This window comes from Pyxicephalus adspersus, chromosome 7 (assembly GCF_032062135.1).
Source record: "Pyxicephalus adspersus chromosome 7, UCB_Pads_2.0, whole genome shotgun sequence".
Lineage (NCBI taxonomy): Eukaryota > Metazoa > Chordata > Amphibia > Anura > Pyxicephalidae > Pyxicephalus > Pyxicephalus adspersus.
Window position 1 is genome coordinate 5,455,150 of NC_092864.1, and position 22,868 is coordinate 5,478,017.

The 22,868-nt window shown below is 40.2% G+C and overlaps 1 protein-coding gene across 4 annotated transcripts in view; it reads right to left on the reverse strand.

The window, feature by feature from the left end:
• Nucleotides 1-16,626: 16,626 nt before the first annotated feature.
• The window catches only part of MAZ (MYC associated zinc finger protein), a 9,179-nt gene continuing 2,937 nt past the window's right edge, over nt 16,627-22,868 (reverse strand). For 3 of the 4 annotated variants that reach the window (XM_072417217.1, XM_072417220.1, XM_072417218.1), the window contains exons 2-5: nt 21,711-22,474; nt 20,328-20,391; nt 19,523-19,694; nt 16,627-16,835 (exon numbers count right to left, since the gene is read on the reverse strand). In XM_072417217.1, coding sequence (XP_072273318.1) covers nt 16,645-16,835; nt 19,523-19,694; nt 20,328-20,391; nt 21,711-22,474 — 1,191 coding nt within the window. In that variant the 3' untranslated portion in view covers nt 16,627-16,644. Of the gene's footprint in view, nt 16,836-17,905; nt 18,023-19,522; nt 19,695-20,327; nt 20,392-21,710; nt 22,475-22,868 lie in introns of those variants that run through there. The other variant, XM_072417221.1, reaches the window with a different exon arrangement.

The following is a 22,868-nucleotide window of genomic DNA, read 5'->3' on the forward strand; positions in this document are numbered from 1 at the left end:
AGCTTACAATGGTTTGATGAAGGCAAGTGCCAGAAAGCGTGGCATGGGAAGTGGTGCCTACAAAGAACCATTGTGCTCAATGACTGCAGAATAAAACATTTGCCACGATTGTATTGGCTTCCAGTAAGCTATCTACGTTGGCAGTTCATGCACCTTTATAAAACCTTTAGCTTAGTTACCATTCCAAAAGTCATTATTAAGAGGAACCAACATATTAACCAGTGCAGTCTAAATATTATCCAATGAAATGTCACAGCTCCATGAAATGAGTATTAGAGTTACAAAGAATAAAATTGGAGTCTAATAGGAATGGGTAAGGGAATAGTAAATAGAGCATATTGAGTCTGGAGTGGTAATAGTAGCGGTTACCAGCCTGGCAAGTGGAAGAATGGAGGATGAGGATTCTCATGTGAGTAATAAAATAACAGAAGGCGGTGAGTAGTGGAATAGTAAGGAGAGGTGAATCTGAAAGGAGTACTGGAAAAATAGATGCTTGGAAGACTGGTGTTGAAAATAAGAAAATAGTTGAGGGTAAAAGGATACTGGAATAAGTGGTGGAATAAAAGATGGTGAGGATTGTGGAGAAAGTAGCGTGTTAGAAAATGGTAAGAATAATGGAATGACTAGTGGAAGAGTAGAGGGTGAAGATCGTGAAAATAATCTTGTAGTAAGGAATAAACAGTGAAAAAGTCTTAAACTAGTAGTGGAAATGTAGGGGGTGAAGATCCTGGAATAAGAAATAAAATTGTAGAAGAACCGCTAATGAGTAGTGGAATAGTAGAATATCAAAAGCTTGGAATGAATAGTCAAATGGTGAAGAGTCTAGAATGAGAATAATGAAATATTAGAATATAAGTAACCTGTAAATGGTAGTGGAAAGGTTGAGGATCCTGGAATAAGTATTGGAATAGTAGAGGATCCAACAATGAGTAGAATAATAGTGGAGAACTAGGAAATTAGTAGAAAACAGGGTCAAGATAGAGAAATAAATAGTAGATGGTGAGGATTGTGGAATGATTAGTGACTTAGTGAGAAATGAGGAATGTGCAAATATAGAGAAATAGAAGTCTGAAATGAATAGTGGATCCTTTAATAAGAAATAAAATTGTAGAAGAACCTCCAATGAGTAGTGGAATAGTAGAATATCAGAAGCTTGGAATGAGCAGTCAAATGGTGAAGAGTCTAGAATGAGAATAATGAAATATTAGAATATATTTAAACCTGTAATTGGTAGTGGAAAGGTCGAGGATCCTGGAATAAGTATTGGAATAGTAGAGGATCCGACAATGAGTAGAATAATAGTGGAGAACTAGGAAATTAGTAGAAAACAGTAAAGGGTCAGGATACGGAAATAAATAGTAGATGGTGAGGATTGTGGAATGATTAGTCACTTATTGAGAAATGTGCAATGAGCAATTTGCAGTGTGGCTCCTTTAATAAAAAATAAAATAATAGAGGAACCTACAATGAGTAGTGGAATAGTACAGTATCTGGAACATGTAATCAATATTGTAAAAGTTGAGAGTGAAGAATCACAGAATAAGTAATGCAATAGTAGAGGAATTAGTACAATATTAATGGAGAACTAGGAAAATAGTAGAAAATCATAAAGGGTAAGGATACTGAAATAAATCTTGGAATAGTAGATGGTGAGGATTGTGGAATGCGTAGTGCGTTAGTAAATGGTAAGAATAATGAAATGAGTAGTGAAAGTGGAATGAGTGGCAAAAAAGTAAATTTGGAAATAAGTAGTGGGGACATGGAAGGTGAGGATCCTTAATTAGGTAATAAAATAGTAGAGGTGGAATAGCAAACAGTAAGAATCCTGGAATGAGTAGTTGAATAGTAGAGGGTGAGGATCGCAAAATGAGTGAATTCTGAAATAAGTAGTGGGGACATTGAGGGCAAGGATCCTTGAATGAGCAATAAAATAGTAGAGGATTCTACAATGAGTACAATGATAATGGAGAACTAGGAAATTAGTAGGAAATAGTTGGAAAGAGAGTAAGGATACTGAAATAAATCGTGGAATAGTAGATGGTAAGGATTGGGAAAGTAATCACAAAGTAAGAAGCATGCAATGACCAGAGAAAAAGTGGAGTCGGAAATGATTAGAGGAAATATAGAGGTTGGGGATCCTGGAAGAAGTAGTAAAATAGCAGAGGAACTTATAATGAGGAGTGGAATGAGAAGTTATATGGTGAGGAGTCTAGAATGAGTAATGAAATATTAGAAGGTAAGGAACCTGTAATCAGTAGTGAAAAGGTTGAGGGTGAGAATCATGCAATAGGTATTGGAATAGTAGAGGATCCTGTAATGAGTACAATAATAATGGAGAACTCGGAAATAAGTAGAAAATAGTTAAGGGTAAGGATATTAGAATAAATAGTGGAATAGAAGATGGTGAGGATTGTGGAATGAGTAGTGCAATAATAAACAGCTGGAATCTTGGAATGAGTAGTGGAAAAGTAGAAGGTGAGGGACTTGTAAGAAGTAATCACATGAGAGAGGTGAGAAGAATGTAATGAGCAATACAAATGAGTATGAAATGAGTAGTGGGTGAAAAGTTAAGGGTGAGGATCCCAGAATAAAAAATGGAATAGTAGAGTATCTTGTAATAGGTAGAAAAAGAATAGAAGGCTAGGAGCCTGGAATGATTAATGAAATAGTAGTGAAAAGGTAGTGAATATTATCAGGGTGGGGATCCTGGAAGGAGTAGTGTAATAGTAGAGGGTAAGGTTCCTAAAATGCATGGTAAAATAAAATAGGACGAATAGTCGTAAATAATAAGTGAAATAGTACAGAGCTTGGAATGAGTAATGGAATAGTAAATAGCGAGGAAACTAAAAAGGAGAATGGGAAATAAAACAATAGAAGTAGAGAATCCTACAGTAGAGGAGCACATGATAAAGTTAGCAGTGGAATAACAGAAGGTGAGAATGCTGACGATAGTAGTGGATTAGTAAAGATTAGTAAAGAGTGAAGATTCTTAAATTGGAATTATAGAATGAGAAGTCCGGAGTAAATAACGTAGAACAATTATTGGATGACAATATGAAGCAGGGTAGGGTAGAGAGAGTATGAAATCCAAACTACGTAGTAGTGAAATAGTAGAGGGTAAGGGGTCCGGAGCCAAAAATGAAATAGGAAGAGGGGATGAATTTGGAATGAAGGGTGGAATAGTAAAGAATAAGGAGGATGGAGTTAGGGGTGGTATATTGAAGCCCAAGAAGTTTTAAGGGAGCAGTAGAATAAAAGAGACAAATGTATCTATGTATATGTATATATGTATATGTGTATGTATATGAGTAGTGTAAGAGTAAGGACAATGGAATCAGTAGTCACAATTTACAAGGTTGTGAATCTCGAGAGCATTGGACAATTAGAGGATGGTGAGTCTGTGGTAGTGGAATAACATGTCACAATAGGATGGTGAAGTTGGAAAGTATGGGGTGGTAATAGTGGATTTGTAGAGGGAGTATAGGATAGTAGAAGATTAATGGTGAGGGATAGTTGATGGAAATAGAATAGGCAAAAGAATGGAAGAGGGTGAGGAGTTAGGAGTGAGAAATAGTGAAGAGTACAGAGATAGATATGCATGAAGTTATCATTGGAAGTGGAGTGAGGAGTAAGTAATGGAACAATAAGGAGTGATGGGTCTGCAGTGATAACATAGTAGAGAGCGAGGAGTTCATTGTTAGTGGAATATTAGTAGTTAGGAATGAGTGGTGGAATATTAAAGGAACATGTGTATGGGATCAGTATTGGAATAGTAATAGAAGGCGTCATCATCACTCCCAGCAACCAATCAACTCAAAGCAGTAATGACAGCTGGGATCCAATTAGCTGTCATAAGATGAGCAATGGATTTCCTTTTCTTTCAGATTTCATAGATCATCTATAGCATGTGTAGAAAACTACAGGTTGGCATTTACATTATGGATGTCATTGTTCATTTTACATTATGTATGGACTATGCACAGTAGCACTTCTCCTGTCCTGTTTCCTCGGTGTAATTCTCAGTATCTGTTCTAATTCTGTATGTATGAACCCCGCACAGTACCACTTCTCTTGTCCTGTACCTCGGTGTAATTCTCAGTATCTGTTCCTATTCTGTATGTATAGACTCTGCACAGTACCACTTCTCTTGTCTTATACCCCGGATGTAATTCTCAGTATCTATTCTTATTCTGTATATATGGACGCTGCACAGTACCACTTGTCTTGTCCTGTACCCGGGTGTAATTCTCAGTATCTGTTCCTATTCTGTATGTATGGACTCTGCACAGTACCACTTCTCTTATCCTGTACCCCGGGTGTAATTCTCAGTATCTGTTCCTATTCTGTATGTATGGACTCTGCACAGTACCACTTCTCTTGTCTTATACCCCGGATATAATTCTCAGTATCTGTTGTTATTCTGTAAGTATGGACGCTGCACAGTACCACTTCTCGTCCCGTACTCCGGGTGTAATTCTCGGTATCTGTTCTTATTCTGTATGTATGAACTCCACACAATACCTCTTCTCTTGTCCTGTACCCTGGATGTAATTCTCAGTATCTGTTCTCATTCTGTATGTATTTATTCTGTATGTATGGACTCTGCACAGTACCACTTCTCTCATCCTGTAAACATATTACATCCGTCTCCCTTCTATGGGACATGTGGTGCTATAATGGCTCTTGGTCCGCCGCTGGCTTTCCTGATTATGCTGCTGTATCACAGGCTCTGTACGGTGCAATACTCGGATCATTCATCACCATTCCATATCCTGCTATTCCAGTAACTGCTGTGACCTGTCTGTGCATTCTGCATCTTTGCTGCCCCTTCACACCCGCCCGTCACTACACCTCCATCTCTCTCGCCATCCATAATGTAAGCACATCTGGGCCCAATGAATTATTCATAAACACGGGATATCCCATGGGAGAGATTCTGTGTTAACCCACGCAATACGAAACACATAAAGTGTTGCTGAAGGAAAAGGAGAGAGTGGGCATTCCTCAGCCTGGGAAACACCCTGAATATGGAGAGATTTCCGCATTTTGGATGCAGAGAATTCTACAGGGGGCTCCGGGCTGGCTGTGCAGAATCAGAATTCTGACACAGATTATACAGCAGCAGAATATAAGAAAGAATATCAAGATATAATTCTGGAACAGATATGGAGGTGGGGAAGACAGAATTTAAACAATGGGAGCTGGGAACAGCAGCAAAATATCAGGATTGTTATAGAAAATATAGAGGTGGTGGGAAAAACATGGAATATGTTAGGGATTCAGCACAGGTAATGGGATAGGAAGGAAAATTTTGGGGGTGTATGGGAGGGGTAACTGAGGTTGGAGGGAAAGGATTAAAAGGAAAATGGATAAATGAAGAGTTCTCAGAATGTTAGGGAATATAACAGAATCAGGAAGATAGAGGGTTTAATGGGAAATGGTTGAAGTGTCTAGAAGGCTGGGAGGGGAGAAAAAATGGGAGGATTGGTAAGGGAATGATAGACTGTGAGGATGTACAAGAAGATATATGGATAGGTTTGGGTGTAAAAGAATAGAGAGAAGTGAAAGGTCAATGGGAGATTTCTGGTTTATAGAGAAAGAATTACAGGAATGTTGGGGTGAACAAGAAGGTATGGTAAGATGGTGAGGTGTATAGGGGACTGTTATGATGTACAGAAAAGGGATATTAGAATGTTGGGGTGTTCATGAAGGTATATTTGGATAGTGAGGTGTCAGTCCCCTATAGGGGACTCTGATGGTGTAGAGAAAGGGATTTTAGAATGTTGCCATGTACACGAAGGTATGGTAAGATGGCGAGGTGTATAGGGGACAGGCATGGTGTGCAGAAAGGGATATTACAATGTTGGGGTGTACAAGAAGTTGTGAATGAAGAGTTCTCAGAATGTTAGGGAATATAACAATATAGAATCAGGAAGATAGAGGGTTGAATGGGAAATGGTTGAAGTGTCTAGAAGGCAGAGGGGTAAGAAAAAAATGTGAGGATTGGTAGGAGGAATGGTAGACTGTGAGTATGAACAGGCAGAGATATGGATATGTTTGGGTGTAAAAGAATAGAGAGGAAGAAGGTGAATGGGAGATTTCCGGTATATAAAGAAAAAATTACTGGAATGTTGGGGTGTACAAGAAGGTATAGTAGGATGGTGAGGTGTAAAGATGTATAGTAGGATGGTGAGGTGCAATGAGAACTGTCATGGTGTACAGAAAGGGATACTAGAATGTTGGGGTGTTCAAGAAGGTATAAGATGGTGAGGTGTATAGAGGACTGTCATGGTGTACAGAAAGGGATATTGGAATGTTGGGGTGTAGAAGAAGGTATCGAAAATTTCCTCAAACTTCCAATGGTTCCACGAAACTTCAGCCAACTAATTTCGCAAACCATTGGAAGAGGAAATTAAAACAGATTCTCAAGCTGCATTCAGCCCTGGGAATTCTCCTGTTTGCGATCACCATCACCAGGGCCATAGAGGTCAATGAACCTCTAGTTCCCGGGGATTGCAGAGGATTTCCAGAAATCCTCCTGTTCGGCGAGAGCTCAACCTCTTAGCGAATCAGAAGGCCGTTCTCACTTATATATTCAGTAAGTAAGAATAGCCCGGATTAGCTGCGAAATCGAACCTAATATTCTCGCTCATCCCTAGTGAGGTGTATAGAGGACGGTCATGGTGTACAGAAAGGGATAATGGAATGTTGGGTTGTATAAAAAGGTATAGTAAGGTGGTGAGGTGTAAAGAGGACTGTCATGGTGTACAGAAAGGGATATTAGAATGTTGGGGTGAACAAGAAGTTAAAGTAAGATGGTGAGGCGTATAGGGGACTGTCATGGTGTACAGAAAAGTTATATTGGAATGTTGGGGTGTACAGGGTTTGAAGGGCATTGAGGTTAATGCAAGATGGTCAGATGTATAGAGATGTATAAAGATGTATTAAATAAATCTTTATTTAATTAAATAAAACATAATAAAGAGATATTATTATGTTGGGGTGTGCAAGAACAGAAAAAAAAGATTTTAAGGTGAAGAAGATTTCATGGTGTACAGGAAAAGCTATAGCAATATTGGGGTGTACAGAAACACACAAGGGTTTAGTAAGGTGAGTGGGAGACCACTGGGATTTATAAGAATACATTTTGGAATAAAGGGTACAGAAAGAGAAAAAAAGATAGTGGGTTACATTGGAGATTGTCTCGGTGTATAAAAAAAGATATTGGAATTTTGGAGTTTTTAGATAGAGATAATATAATGTTGGGGTGTACAAGAACAGAAAGAAATATGAGGTGAATAGGAGACTGACGGTACAGTATACAGAAGGAAATATATGAATACTGGAATGTACAGAGACATTTTCATAGTGTAGAGAAAGAGAGATTGAAAAGTAATGGTGTACAGAAAAAACATAAGAGTTTGGAAGGTTAGTGGAAGACTGCTGAGTTATACAAGAATAAATATTGGAATGTTGGGGTGTACAGAAGGAGAAAGATGGTGGGTTGGATTGGAGACTGTCTAGTTATATAGAAAGATATTGGAATGTTGGGGTGTACAGAAAAACATAAGCGTTGGCAAGGTGAATGGGAAGTGGGTTACAGGAAGAGAAGAAAAGATGGCGGGATGGATTGGGGAACATCTATAGAAGGAGATATTGGAATTTTGGGGCATATAAAAGGGATATTATAATGTTGGGGTGTACAAGTACAGAAAGAAAGATTATGAGGTTGTACAGGAAAAGCTATAGGAATATTGGGACGTACAAAGAGACATTATCATAGTGTAGAGAAAGAGATATATTATCAATGTGTAAAGAAAAAGATATTGGAATGCTGGGGTATATAAAAAACACAAAAGCATTTGTTAGGGTGAGTAAAAGATTTCCAAGGAGTATAATAATAAATCTTGGAATGTTGGGGTGTAGAGAGTGAGAAAGAAAGATGGCGTGCTGGATTGGAGACCGTCTATGTACATTGAAAGAGATATTGGGGTGTACAGGATGGGATAAAACGATAGTGAGAACTGGAGATTTGGAAAGTGTGCAAGAAGAGATAATAGGTAAGTTGGAGGCTACTGGGGTTTTTAAGAATAAATAATGTTGGGGTGTATAGGATGATGGTGAGGAGGATAGGGGACTGTTAGTTTGTACAGCAAGAATATGGCAAAGGGTAAAAGCAGGTTGGGTATACAAGAAATAATATTAAGATGTAAAAAAAAAAAGCTGTAGAAATGTATTAAAGAAAAGTAGAATGTTGGGAAACCAAGGAAAGGAGACACGAGAACAGAAGAATGAGGGGTGTTTGGGAAGAGATGTAGAGGCAAACAAAGAAGGTGGGTGGAAATAATTTTAGGATGTATAGGAATGGATACTGTAAGTGTGAAGAACGATATTTAAATGTAAGGGCGTATGGAAAAAAACAGCCTGGATCTGCAGAAAATGTCAAAAATACCAATACAGATGAATGCAGTATACAGGGAAGAATGTGTGCGGGGAGGCAGATTGGTATGGTAAAGAGGAATATAGAATATTGAGATGTATGGGAAGGGATATGTGGGTGGTGGGAAGGTCAGAGCCTGGGTGTACAGAAAGGTATGCAAGCTTAGGAATGCTAAAATGTTGAGTAAGAGGTATCTAGGATAGAGAAATGTTGGGATGTAAGGGAAAGGGTATCTAGGATAGAGGAATGCTTGGATGAAAGGTAAGGGGTATCTAGGAGAGAGAAACGTTGGGATGTAAGGGAACGAATATCTAGGAGAGAGGAATGTTGGGATGTAAGGGAAGGGGTATCAAGGATAGAGAAATGTTGGGATGTAAGGGAAAGGGTATCTAGGATAGAGGAATGCTTGGATGAAAGGTAAGGGGTATCTAGGACAGAGAAACGTTGGGATGTATAGGAAGGAATATCTAGGAGACAAGAATGTTGGGATGTAAGGGAAGGGGTATCTAGGATAGAGGAATGCTTGGATGAAAGGTAAGGGGTATCTAGGACAGAGAAACATTGGGATGTAAGGGAACGAATATCTAGAAGACAGGAATGTTGGGATGTAAGGGAAGGGGTATCTAGGATAGAGGAATTCTTGGATGAAAGGTAAGGGGTATCTAGGAGAGAGAAACGTTGGGATGTATAGGAAGGAATATCTAGGAGAGAGGAATGCTGGGATGTAAGGGAAGGGGTCTCTAGGAGAAGGAAATGTTGAGATCTAAAGGAAGGGGTATTTAGGAGACAGGAATGTTGAGATTTTAAGGAAAGGGTATCCAGGAAAGAGGACTGTTGGGATCAAAGTGAAGGGGTATCTAGGAGAGAGGAATGTTGGGATCTAAGGGAAAGGGTATGTCTCCTTATCTTAGATCCAAAGATCCAAAAGTGTTCAGCAGGGTTAAGTTCAGGGCTTGGTGCAGGACACTGTGGTCTTCCACACAAAAATGCAAAACTGGTGACCCCATGCACTGGGCCTGATGTAATAAATCTCTCCAAGACTGGAGAATGTAGACTATCATGGGAGATCCTGGGTGATCCAGCAAACCCAGAATAGATGTCTTAAAAATCATTTGCCTCTATTTGGCAAATGTTTTCAATCCTGAACCAGATCCCTTCCGGGTTTGCTGGACCACCCAGGTTCTCCCATGATAGTATATTTTCTCCAGTTTGGAGAGTTTCAATAAATAAGACCCCATGCCTTTATAATGTAGCTTTGTACACAGAGACACTGTCATGGGGGAACAGAAAAGGATGGAAGATCCTAATGCTTGCCATTACCCGTACCTTTTTCTGAAAACAGGGGCTGTCCACAAACATTAGGCTGAGGTGTTTATATACTTTTGGTGATATAATGTAGATTTACAGACATAACAATCATTGTGAGATGTTGCTGCTGTTTAGCCATGAATTCACACTTAAAGCCAATAACCAGGACAAGCAATAATTGCCTATGTGTTTCCTCCTGGAATCTTGGTGAGCTTTGTGTATTTCTTCCAAATATTTGCAGTAATCCGGTGTGACACTTCCTGCAATATAGACCGGCCACTGCTGCTCCCCCCGTTTAGCAGGATGACTGGTCTTGTAACAGCCCCTTTCCTATAGACTTCTGCAGACAGCTCTACTGTATGTGTATCCACACTACGTGCAGCAGTCTTGTTAACTCAGCAAACAAATAATGGGGTTTACAAAGGCACTTGGCACAGTTTTGTGGCCATTCTTTAGCTTTAAGAATATTCATTGGAGTATTGACCAATCTATATCTTTTACTCCCAGCCAGAGTGTGACTTTCATGCAAAAACCTAGATATAGACTAATGGACTTTGTGGCCTTTTTGTAAATGAATATTGAGATTTACAAATTTAACAAATATTAAATGAATGTCTGTGTTCTCATCTCAAAATGCATCTTTATAAAACTTACTATCACTAAAGAAATTGATTGATAAGGAAGGAATCCTCTGCTCTTCAAACACATTAACAGAAGGTTCATTTCTGGAGGTGCCCCATACAATCACATGTTCTAGGAGTTGTGTAGCTTCACAAATGTTACATTTGAATTGAATATCCAACAAAAAAATTATTTATATTTGGTGCCCTTTACCATGGTTCTTGTGCTGCCAGCTTGCCAACATGCAGAAGATAAAGACAACTTATAGGCAAGTTCGATGAGAATGGATACGGCTTGCAGCAATATATCCAAAAAGATCTGAGATTTTTATTTGTTGGCACAAAAGGTTCACTTTCACGGCAGCTGTTCTGCTTTCCTTTCCACCAAAGGAAACTGTGCATTGCCTGGATGAAGGAAAAGACCCAAGTTCATCAATATCAACCAATTGTTCGGATACCATGTCCATTTTCCTCTCCAAAAAAAGGCATTTACCCAAAATTATTCCCATCTGTGTATTGGAAGTTTAGTAAAGATAGCAAAGTAAGTTGAAAACCCCAACCAATGTGAAAGCTACTATGTAATGTAAAATATTACTTTCCTATAGCACCAACATAGTATGTAGCTTTGTACAATCAACACATATTTCAGCATTAAAAAAATGAAAACTGGGTCAGACTAAACCCACAGCTACAGATAGAACATGCGCCAGTTATTTTGATCAGCCACAATGGAAAGAAAATAAATAAAAATATATCTTCTCATCAGGCAACGTTGTGACAAAAACAAGCCACAGGCAGCAATGGGATTTAATATTTTACTAAAATTCAGATGTTTCATAAGCAACCATAAAGGTAGACGTGAAATATTCTACATACGGAGACAGATTACATGATACAGAGAACAGAAGGCAGGGCCAGTCCAGGGTTTAAAAGAAATACTGGGTCCGAAATGAGTGACATTGGGCGTCGGGTGAGAAAACAGAAGTCAGCATCACAAAGACATTTAAGAAAACTTTTTACCTAATTTTTTTTTTCTTCTCACACATTTTTTACAGATATCAAAATGACGTTTTTTTTTCCAGCAGTTTTCGATATTTACAGTGCGAGATGCATGTGACACACACAGTATATACAGCATATAGACCACATCCCTGTACATATTATATACACAAGGTCTCATGCACTCAACATTGGATCTGCACACGCAAACCAACCACATGTTTTAACATCTAAAAAAAAAAATAAAAGTAACGTTTCTGAAGTGAACTGATTTTTTTTAAACTTTTGTTGACAAGAGCAGGTGCATCTGCCCCATAACACTGGCGGCTAGGTGTCCAGAGACATGGTGCAGGACAATGGGACGACATGCAGGGACAAGGTCCAATGACAATGGAGGGGGTGAAATGTCTAAGGAGAGGATCTATTATAAATCTGTGTAAACCAGTAATTCTGTATGAAAGTTATAATACACTAAAGGTAATATAGATTTGCCAAATCTAGGTGGTCTACCCTGACCTACTACTCAAAAGTCACTATAGAATTTGATTAAAGTCAAGATGGATGACTATCAGAAAAAACGAGGAATAAAAATATGCTTAAGAGGTATTTAATCTCTCAGAATAAACTGAAATTTTGGTGCCAACACAGAAGAGAATCAATGAATATAGAAGACCATGGCTAGAATATGGACATTGGCTGAGCTGAAGGGTCAGTGGGCAAACACTGGATGCTGAAAACAACCCAAGACGGAACAGAATCAGTGAACGAAGACAAGGACTCACCCCTCTGAAGATGGTGGTCACCTAATATGAACCTTGACTGGACCAATGACTAGAGCCAAGGATTCATCTCTGAAGATGATAGTCACCTAGAGTGAACCAATAACTCAAGCCAAGGATTCATCTCTAAAGATTTCAGCTACAAATAACTTTGACTGGACCAATGACTACAGCCAAGGAGACTTCTCCGAAGAAGATGGTCACCTAGAATGAACCACTAACTCAAGCCAAGGATTTATCTCTAAAGATTTCAGCTACAAATAACCGTGACTGGACCAATGCTTAGAGCCAAGGATTCATCTTTGAAGATGATAGTCACCTAGAATGAACCAATAACTCAAGCCATGGATTCATCTCTGAAGACGGACACCTAAAAAGAACCTTGGCTAACCAAAGACTCAAGACAAGGATTCATCTCTAAAGATTAGCACCTAGAATTAATCAATAACAGGCCAAGAATGTATCTCTAAAGATGGTCACCTAGAATGAACCAATGATTCAAGCCAAGGATTTATCTTTGAAGAAGATAGTCACCTAGAACAAACCTTGTCCAAATCAATTAATCAAGACAAGAAGTCAACTCTGAAGACCAAACCAAACAAATCTAAATGGCAAACATGGATGTTGACTGATGTCAAGATGAAGTGCCTTCTCTAAACCTCTATCAGGGTAATTCCCATTTCATAAAAAAATCCTAATAACTTTATGAGTGAAGATGGTGACCCTTGTAAGCCATTAATTTCAACAGCAGATGATTGAGGTATGGGCTTCAAAGTAGATGTCTGGGAAAAAATATATAGAAATGTATCACATCTTGGGTCCATTTGCCCATTAAAACACTGCAAATAGAGAAAAAAACCTAACAATCTGCCAAAAATCTATTTAGCTTTTAACATTCTATTTGGAATGCCTTTTGTGTTGAAATCCAAGCTTGCTGGCTGGTCTACAGAACACTTCTCATGCCTCAACCCTTTCTGTTTCATACTACAAGTATACAATAATTTCTTGCCCATCAAAACAGCCCCCTTGACCTCCTAGAGCCTGCCCACACACTGGGCCCCTGGGAGACGTAGTTCTTGGAGCATGCCAAGAACCATGAACCAGCCACCAACCACCTAGTAGCTGCCCCGGCAGGTTTGAGAACAAAGTATTTTTGTGGCCCGAATGGGAAAATGTGGGTCTTGTCTATACAAATCCTTAAAAGAAGATCCCTTTTCTAAAATGTAGAAATGGAAATGAAAGACCATAAATGAAAATGTAACAAAATGACTCAGGAACACAAGTGAAGCTTCTTGTCAACAAATCAGAACATTTTTATATGGGTATTATCCAATCTGTCCTGTAAAAGTCTTTATAAAGTTTACATCATAAAGCATTTCATTTGTAATTTGAATGAGATGTCTTCCCCATTTACTAAATCACTGCGTATAAAACTACTATCCATATTTCATAAAATACTGTTTTCACTTCTTTTTCCCTCCCTGCTTTAGAGCTCCCAATCTCCTCTCTCAGCCCCATTCACTTGCTCCAGCATTTGAGGATCATTGCTCTGAATGGGAATTCCAGATTGTGACAACACAAATTACTTGAAGCCTTTACTGGGTGTGCATGTGACAGGGTGACAATGCAGGAGAGAATACGGGAACTGGTTGTCACCCCATAACACGGGGTGTCTGATTAAAGAGCTTCATGGCAAAAATACAAATTATTTTAATGGAAGATTGAAAACAAATTTGACATGAACATGTTAAAGCTTTAATGAGATTCCTTTCAATTTTTTTCAGCATATAATTTCAAGTGTCGCTTTCTAGCAATATAACGCACTAGGAGTGCTGTACACCATACAGGTATAGGACTCCCTAAAAATCTAATATTGTGACCCCATTGTTGGAGCTTAATTCAAATTACAGGCAGGTATGCTGCAAGATGAGAACAATTGAGCAAAAAATTGGAGCTATCGACCAATCGGAATTCACGTTTATTAATTTGCCATATTGTGAAAGAAGTCAGGAGGTTTGCCATTGGCAACTTCTCCAATTTGCTGCCCCATCTTTCTCTAGCCGTTTGCCTCTTCATACCAATATATGTAGAAGGTGCTGCTATCCTTTATGATATCAATAGCAGACCATTTGAAGGATTATAAGGAACACCTTTCAGACTGGAAAAATATCCTACAATAAAGATTGCTACAATTCTCAACAAAGATAATTTAAGAAGACCCCCCAAAGGTTTTGCTTTAAATTGTATGCCTGTGCAAAATCTCTGCAAAAATGTAGTGAGAAGACAGCACTGTCTCTGCTGCACTTAAATCTGTAACCTATGACGGACTACAATCCCACCCCTACCAAAACAAGAAGAGGGGTAGGTGGTCTACAGTCAGACAAACAGAATAAACATAAAAAAGGCAGAGATTCAATTTTTTTATTATTATTCTACTGTCCTGATATACACTTAAGTCACTGATATGGCTTCCTGCACACACTTTTTATGTACAGTACAATTTAGGGGTAATACCCTTAAAAAGGGTAATTCTAATGAAATAATTCTTACCTATCCTAAAATAAGGGGAAAAAAGTTACAATAAAATCATTGAGCCTAGGAAAAGAGTTTGGCCCACTTTCCATGTTGAGAATTATGGTGGAAAAGTATAAACAGACCGTTAAAATAAACTAAACTACTTTGTGGGGAAAGAAAAAAAACTTTCAGTAATTGGCCCACGATTGTGATTCATAAAGCTGAGCTACATTGTGTTGCATTTTAGGTTACGATCTTCTACACTTTGGGGTATTTTAGCCCATTATTGCAACAAAATGCAATAAGTTGGATACAAAACATGGCTCGTGTATGAAGCCTTCAAACGTTCACCTATTTAGTTTGGTTTACTACGAAGTCACTATATGGCCAAAAGTTTGTTGAAGCCTGCCCATGACACCTATGACCCTCTTGGACAACCCATTTCAAAATCATGGCCATGGTTATGGAGTTGTCCCCTCCTTGTGGCTTTCACAGCCTCTGGGAAGGCTTTTCACAAGATTTTGGAGGGTGTCTGTGGGAATTTGCTTCATTTGTGAGGTCAGGTAGTAATGGTGGATGAGAAGACCTGGCACGCCATTTTAAAATATCCCAGTTTAGTAGGGTTGAGGTCAGGGCTCAGTGCAGGACACCCAAATTTGCCCTACACCAAACTGGTCACATGTCTTTGTGGAGCAGAAAAGAGTTTCCTCAAATCATTGGAAGGGCAAAATTGTCTAAAATGTTTTTGTATGCTGTAGCCTTTACTGGAAAGCCAAGGATCAATCATCTGGAGAGGAATCCACATACTTTTGGTCATATGGTGTATTCTCAATACTGAAACACTGCATAAAATGTGGTCAACAGGGCCAATTATAACAAGCAATGTGCTAAAAACTGAAATGCGGGTCAGATGAGGGATTGGTAACCCAATGAGTGACTTGTCTCTTTCAGCTTCAGTTCCATCTGAATTGACCCAAAAGAACCCCATGAGACCCGATCCTCCACAGATAATCACAGCTTGTGTAATTCTTTTAATTTTGTTATCGCCATCTACAAAAGCCATTTCATCAGCAGCATTTGTAGGTGTTGTCAGAGCGACACAGTTTACGACTTGTTTTGCCATAGCAACAGTTGCATTCCAAAGTTCGTAAAACCATTTGCAAAGTTCTAAGCTTGTCTGGTGAAAGGTTTGGTGAGCAGGACAAGAAATGGAGGGAAAAAATATAAAAAAAAAAAAAATGGGAATGCCAGATTTTAGTCCTCACCCTGCATTGTGTCCCGAAACTCTGCACAAGGTTGGTCATGACAGTAAAGATTTGTAATAAATGCCCTGGATGTTATCCAAGGCAGTCATAATGAGGGCACCCAAGCCAACCATAGCATGATTTTCATCCAGTTATCTGCTGCCAATGTTTCTTTCTTTAAGTATTTCCAGTAGACTGAAACTTCTTTCACCGAGCCCCGGTTCCTCCCTGCTACTGGTGAACAGTGTCCTGCTCCTCCAGCAAGGTTTTGCCCGTTCCACCCTGCTCCTCCAGCAAGGTTTTGCCCGTTCCACCCTGCTCCTCCAGCAAGGTTTTGCCCGTTAAATGCTCCCTTACACTTTGAGATATTCAATGTAATTGTATAAAATAAAGCAGAGGATAGTTTCCTTTTCAAGGTTTTTAAGCACAGAATTGGTCAATTCCCAAAGTACCGCCATGTTTTTTTGGTGGCCATTACACTACTCTTTAGGAATTATCCAATATAACTTGATTAGTAAGTTTGACATGCCTACAGGATGAGCATAGACACAAATCATGAACAACAATACAGACGTGCTAAGAAACAGGACAGGAGAGGGTTATGGGCCATACCCCAAGACCCAGCAATGCTCAGAACAGCTCCAGCTACCCACAATGCATACAGCCCCAAGGAAGAGGAGGAGAAGGGGAGGGGATGGGAAGGGGATGGAAAGTTAACTACGCTCTTGCCTTAGCCGTGGTCACTGCAGTGTGGGCCCCTCAGCAAGACCCGTGGCCCCCGCCATGGCATGTGTGTGCATGTGGCCGCTCAGCTGAGCCAGAGTTTTGCAGTGTACGCTGCACAACTTGCAGAGGAAGCTGTCTGCCCGTGGGCACACCAGACCGTGGTGCTTCACCGAGTGGACCCGCAAGTAGGCGGCCGTGGCAAAACCTGCACGGGGGGGAGAAGCACACGCCGCTTTAAGGCCGGGCCACAGGCATTGCTCTCTACTTAGAAACTGCTATACCCCCTCCCGCAAAATCAAAGCACCCACCCAGCTATTTACTATAACAACCAGCAAACATTAAAGCTGAACTCCCGGCAGATAGAACACACAAAAAATAATGCAGCTCTGTACTTATTCAGAAAATGTAATAAAATGTTGTCTGACACAGTTATGCTAAATATATTGAGATATTTTGCAAAAACTGTAATTGATATCAGCCTCATGGTAGGAAGCCAATCAACTGCTCTGCAATGCCAACTGGTGGCATCTTGAAAGGAGAAGGGAGCAGAATGACAGAAAAATGGGCTCAGTCTGCTGCTTCTCCTTTTATTGTCCAATCCGATGCTTGGGAAGCTGAACTGAACTGCAGCAGAAAAATTATAAATATCTGGTACGTCAAAAAGCTCCCGTGATGCATTTATTTGTTTGCCCAGAGATCAGCTTTAAAGTTAAGATTCACAAATAAAGGTCAGCTTTTAATAACCGTTCAGTTTTTCGGTGCCGGTAAACGGAGAATCCAATGCTTAGATTTCCCTTGTGGCGGATCTCTGTACCCTATGATATCACTCTCTCATTGCTTAATTATTTACATTGTGGAGAATCCATCAGAGGGAGGGTGACACCATCACCGAAGGATTTTCTGATCTCTTTACCCATCACTGGATCCTCCAAGAAATACCAGCACATGTCTACGATCCATTATTTCGGGGAGACTCTTTAAGCTGTGCATTGCTTAGCTGAACACTGCGGGATCATCCCCTCCTCTTCCCCGGGGTACTCCGCCCCATAAAGTGTCTCCTGTTCATTGCTGAACTGTTTTATTTGATCCCTATTTATTGTACAGCGCTGCGTAATATGTTGGTGCTATATAAATACTGCTAATAATAACGCTGCGGAATTCAGCAGCAGCCAAGACACCATTAGGCGTCGAGCAATCAGAATCCCAGTGGGAAGATCTGACGGAGGGAACAGGCGATTCCTAAAACATACGATTTGGGGGAAAGGACTGCTCTTTATTTCAGTCCAGCGGTTGGTTTGGGCTTCAGAGAGCGGTAGTTTAGGAATGGGCCGAGAGGCATAAAGATTCTGGAAGAGACCGCGCGTATTCCCTGCAGAACTTCTCAGTTAAGCCCTGCACAGCCAAAGGTAAAAGAATGTTTTTTTTATGAATGATCTTACTTTGTTTAGCATGGGGATTTCAGTATTAATAGCTGAAGACATTAAAAGCAAATCTCCCGGCAAATATTCTACTTGTGTAGATAAAAAAAAAAAAAAAAAGATATAATATTGAGCCAATCATAATGCACTGCGCTGCATAGTGCCATCAACCTATGGTGTACAGTGGGTAGGGGCAGGGGATGTTAATGGTAAAGGTTGCATAGGGGATAACATGGGACTGTAGGACGAAACTTATTCTAATGGAGAGGCAAGTGATATAAAGACGATAAAGTGATATAAAGACAATAAAGAAAAGCAATGGCAACTGTCTGTACTGTTGCAGAGGTGTAGGAACCACATGAATGGCTACACAGGATTACAAAAATGTTGTCTTTTAATACAGTACATGTATTTTACATTTTATGTGTATATATGGCTATTTGCCTGGAGTTTACCTTCACATGTCATGTTTGCTGGTCCTACAATTTACTTAAAGTGCATAAATCCCACCCCCAAGGAGAAAATCTCCATATGATCCCACTTATTTGTTAGCTGAATTAAACTACAAGTTGATTAAAGCCCCGAACACAGAATAATTCTTAAACTTTAAATATTCTTTATGTTGTAGGCTCTATAATTTAACATTTTATCCATTTTAAATTTCCTTCACTGCTTAACAGGAAATTATATTAGAAACAGTGTGTATCCTGAGCAGAGCTTTTAGGTAAAGCCATGCATTGCTAAAAGGAGAGCAACAATTATATTTGTAAAATTTCATCAAACATATAGCATTCTTCAACTTACTGGCCTTTGATTTACATACGGCTCTTAAACCCAACCCCTGAAGAACATAGCTATAAGTCCATCCCACAAGGTTCCTGGTCTCACCTTAAAATATTACTAAATCTTAACTAAATCTTAAACCTTAAAATTATTCACACCCAATGAAATAGTCTTTCAAGCTATAAGATAAATGGTTGGCCAATTTTTGAAAAGGAACTGATATTATATTTCTTCATAATCAGCATAAAAGTTTGGATTTGTACAAACCCACCAATGGTCAGCTTTGGATTAAAGATTTGGTCTAGTGATGTGCCCACCAGGGGACCAACAAATAACTCCAGCTTTAGAAAAGTGCAGGAGTGTGGTGGGAGACAAACTTTACAGTTCAAGATCATTAGGGAATTGGAGCCAAATGTAAAGCCAATCACTGCACTTATACCAATCCAGAACCCCGGCAAACTTGGATTTTCCTACGGCCCAAACCTAATGACCACATTACCAGTCCTAAGCTTCTGAAGCCAATGGGCTCTCATATAGGGACCACCCAACCCACCCAAAAAAGGTCTTCAAACGTGGCTGAGAAGAGCATCGCTGGGCATTGGGATAGACCCACTGAGAGATATAAGGAGTCTCCTGGTGTCATGCGGGGATGGTAATATGAAGGCACACAAGCGCTTCTTGGCAGTCTTACCTTTGTTGCACAGCTCACACACATGGTTGGGACCCTGGTTGTGAACCTTCATGTGATCGGTGATGTAAGCGGCGCTAAGGAGCTTCCCGCAGACGTGACAAGGGACCTTTTCCTCGTGTCGCACCATGTGTGCTCTCAGACGGTCCTTCGTAGCAAAGGCAGCTTCACAGGTCTGTTGAAATTAACAGACAATTGCTTCAGAAAAGAAAAAGTACTACTGGAAATCTAGGAGCATGCACTGAATTCCAATTGTAGTAATGTACAGAAGTGTTAGCGTCAATGGGCTTCCATTGACCATAACTAAAACACGTCAGAAGGATGCACAGGTATATAGAAGCTGCCGGCACTGTGGAGCAATTCATCCTCAAAGCACACAAAAGAAAGCACTGAAGGTGTTCACTCACCAAGCTCCATTCACCCTACTAGAAGTGGCTCAGAAAGCAGAAGCTCAGAAAAGGGTGGGTAGAGGACAGAGTAAGCTAACGCAATGGCTTTTGCCTGGAGTTTGAGGATGAATGAATCCACAATTCCTGCATCTAAAGATGTCAGGAAAGACGTATTAGCCATTCATTTATAACCCGTAAATATATGGCTGTGCACAGCCTGGCAACCAGTTACAGCTTCAATAAATAAGCGGAAATATAAACTGGCAGAGCTTCAGATGGCTATTGTCCAAAGGAAAGGGAGGAGAACCTTTTAACAGGTTATTTTTGTAAAATTGTCTTCATTTGTCTGGACACATTATACAAGCCGTTACGTTTAATTAGTACAGTTAGCTTTTATGAACGTGTAATGCAGAAAATACCTGGCATTTAAAGGGACGCTCCGTGGAATGAACTTGTCTGACGTGACTGTTCAAATGATCGGGACTGAAAATACAAAGAAGTGACAATATATTAGATATATAAACTATACTTGTTCTATCCAGAAGTCTCACATTGGCCCCCTATGTCTGACATTTATTATTAGATATATAAACTATACATGTTCTGTCCAGAAGTCTCACATTGGCCCCCTTAGTCTGACATTTATTATTAGATATATAGTTCTGTCCAGAAGTCTCACATTGGCCCCCTTAGTCTGACATTTATTATTAGATATATAAACTATACATGTTCTGTCCAGAAGTCTCACATTGGCTCCCTATGTCTGACTACATTTATTATTTCTCATTATCTGATAAATCGTAACCATTTCTGCACCTTGGCCATTAAAACCCCAAACAAAGAAATGAAAGATGAAGTTGTACTGTGGTCTAATATGAGAAAGGATATTGTTTTAAAATGAGAAGCTGTATGAAATAGGAAATGTTAGGTTTCTCCCCTTTGCAATAGAAGAAGCTCCTATAAAACTCGACTTGATTTACATCGATACCCATCTGCTCTTTTCATGCAGGTAGCAGCAACGATTCCAACTGCACCAGGGCATTGTTTGTTCTTATAGGTACTATAGTAAGCTAAAGACTTGGGGTATCCAAAAATAAAAGACTTTTCTAGGATGAAAAAGGGGATTTTGTGCCACAAAAGATCAAAGTTTGATCATCCGGGTCACTATCTGTATGGGGTGTGTATGTTCTCCCCACATTTCTGTGGGTTTCCTTCAGGTACTTCGGAATTCTCACCACATCCTAAAAACATACTAGAAGGTTAACGGACTTACTCCTATAATAGGTATAAGTAGTTATTTTAGGATCATTGGATCGTGAGCCCCTATGAGGGGTATTCAAAGATAATACTACGGCCCAGTGTAATATAAGGTTCTGTTAGCCATTCCTTGAGCAGCTCAGATCAATTAACATTCTTCTTTGGCTCTCTGTAAGGGTGAAATTCTTCCCAATGGCCAGCAATGGATTCTCCCCACTGATCACCACACTAATGTACTGTGGATTTAATAATTACAGAAAGCGGTTCCCAGAGATCTACAAATTATTTCTATGGAAAATTTGGGCGCTTTGCAAATTCATAATGAACCTATAATCGAAATCGGATCTAAAAATGCCAACTGGTTTCCCCGAATGCTCATCGTAATTCCTTGCTTTGCCTGCTATCAGCTCCAGGTGGCAAATCCAGGATAAAATTGGCTTTCATACTACTATTTCTAAAAGATTCCCAATGTTGCAGCTCAGAGAATGCTGGGACTTAGGGCTCCGCAGCTGCAGGTAACCTAACCCCGCATTTGTTTTCCTTACCGTGAGAATCCTTTTCCACAGTGGCTGCAGATGTAAGGCTTGTGGACCGTGCCATCATGGGAACGTACGTGATACGTCATCCGGTCCTTGCGCTTGAAGCGTTGCTGACACACGTGGCAGGAGTAGGGCTTCTCATCAGAATGTGACAACTTGTGACGGTTCAGGTGGTAGACATCTCGGAAGGCCTTGCCGCACATCTCGCATGCGTGGTTCTTGCGCACCTTCTTAGCCGCAGGGGCTGGCCCAGGAACCGCAAGGGGAAGCGTGGAAGGAGAAGTGGGCACCTCCAGGGTTTCTGTAGGGCCTCCCAGCGTGCTGGCAACACTGAGTAAACTAAGTGGCACCATGGTGGGCATTTTAACAGCAGCTGGCTGTGCCCGGGCAGGTTTGGTGCCCGTGTGGATTGCTTCGTGCCTTCTGAGGTTATAGCCATTTTTAAACTCTTTGGAGCACAAGGAGCAGATGTAGGGGCCCCGGCTCTTGGATTTCTTGGGTAATTCCATGACGGGGTGCAGAGGAAGGGCGGTGGTGGTAGTGACAGGAGAGGGCTGCGACGTGACAGGAGTCTGCACCATTTGTTGGGGAATTGACAGACCTGGCACCACCTGTTTGAGGGCTGCTGTGTCAACGGTGGAAGGTTGTTGGGGTGCCATGGTGTGCACCATGGTTTGTGAGGTGAGGGATCCATCTGGTGGAGAGGTTACAGTAGCTAAAACTGGCAAAAGTTCAACTTGCAGAGGTTCTGCAGGGGGTGGCGGAGGGGTCTGAAAGAAAAAGAACAAAAACTTTTAAAATCTCTTTCTGGGGACCTTTTTATCTCAGCAAGCCTCTGGGCCAGTGACATAAAAAGCTGCAGGACTGTCAATGACCGTCACCTCTGGCCCTTTGATGCATGAGCAGTAACATGTTGCGCATGAACATGTTTTATAAGGTGGGCTCAGAGCTAATGTCTCCGGCTGGATAGTCTTACCATATACTCTGCCATACTTCACATCCCCATGATCCTTGCTTACTCATATATAGAAGAAAAAACATTTTACTGACCATGAGCATTTTGGATTCTCTACCAAGCCAACCTTTCATATATTCTCAATTTTATACTTTGAATACATTCTGAGATGATTACAAAAATCTGACGCCGCATATTGTGTATTGTGC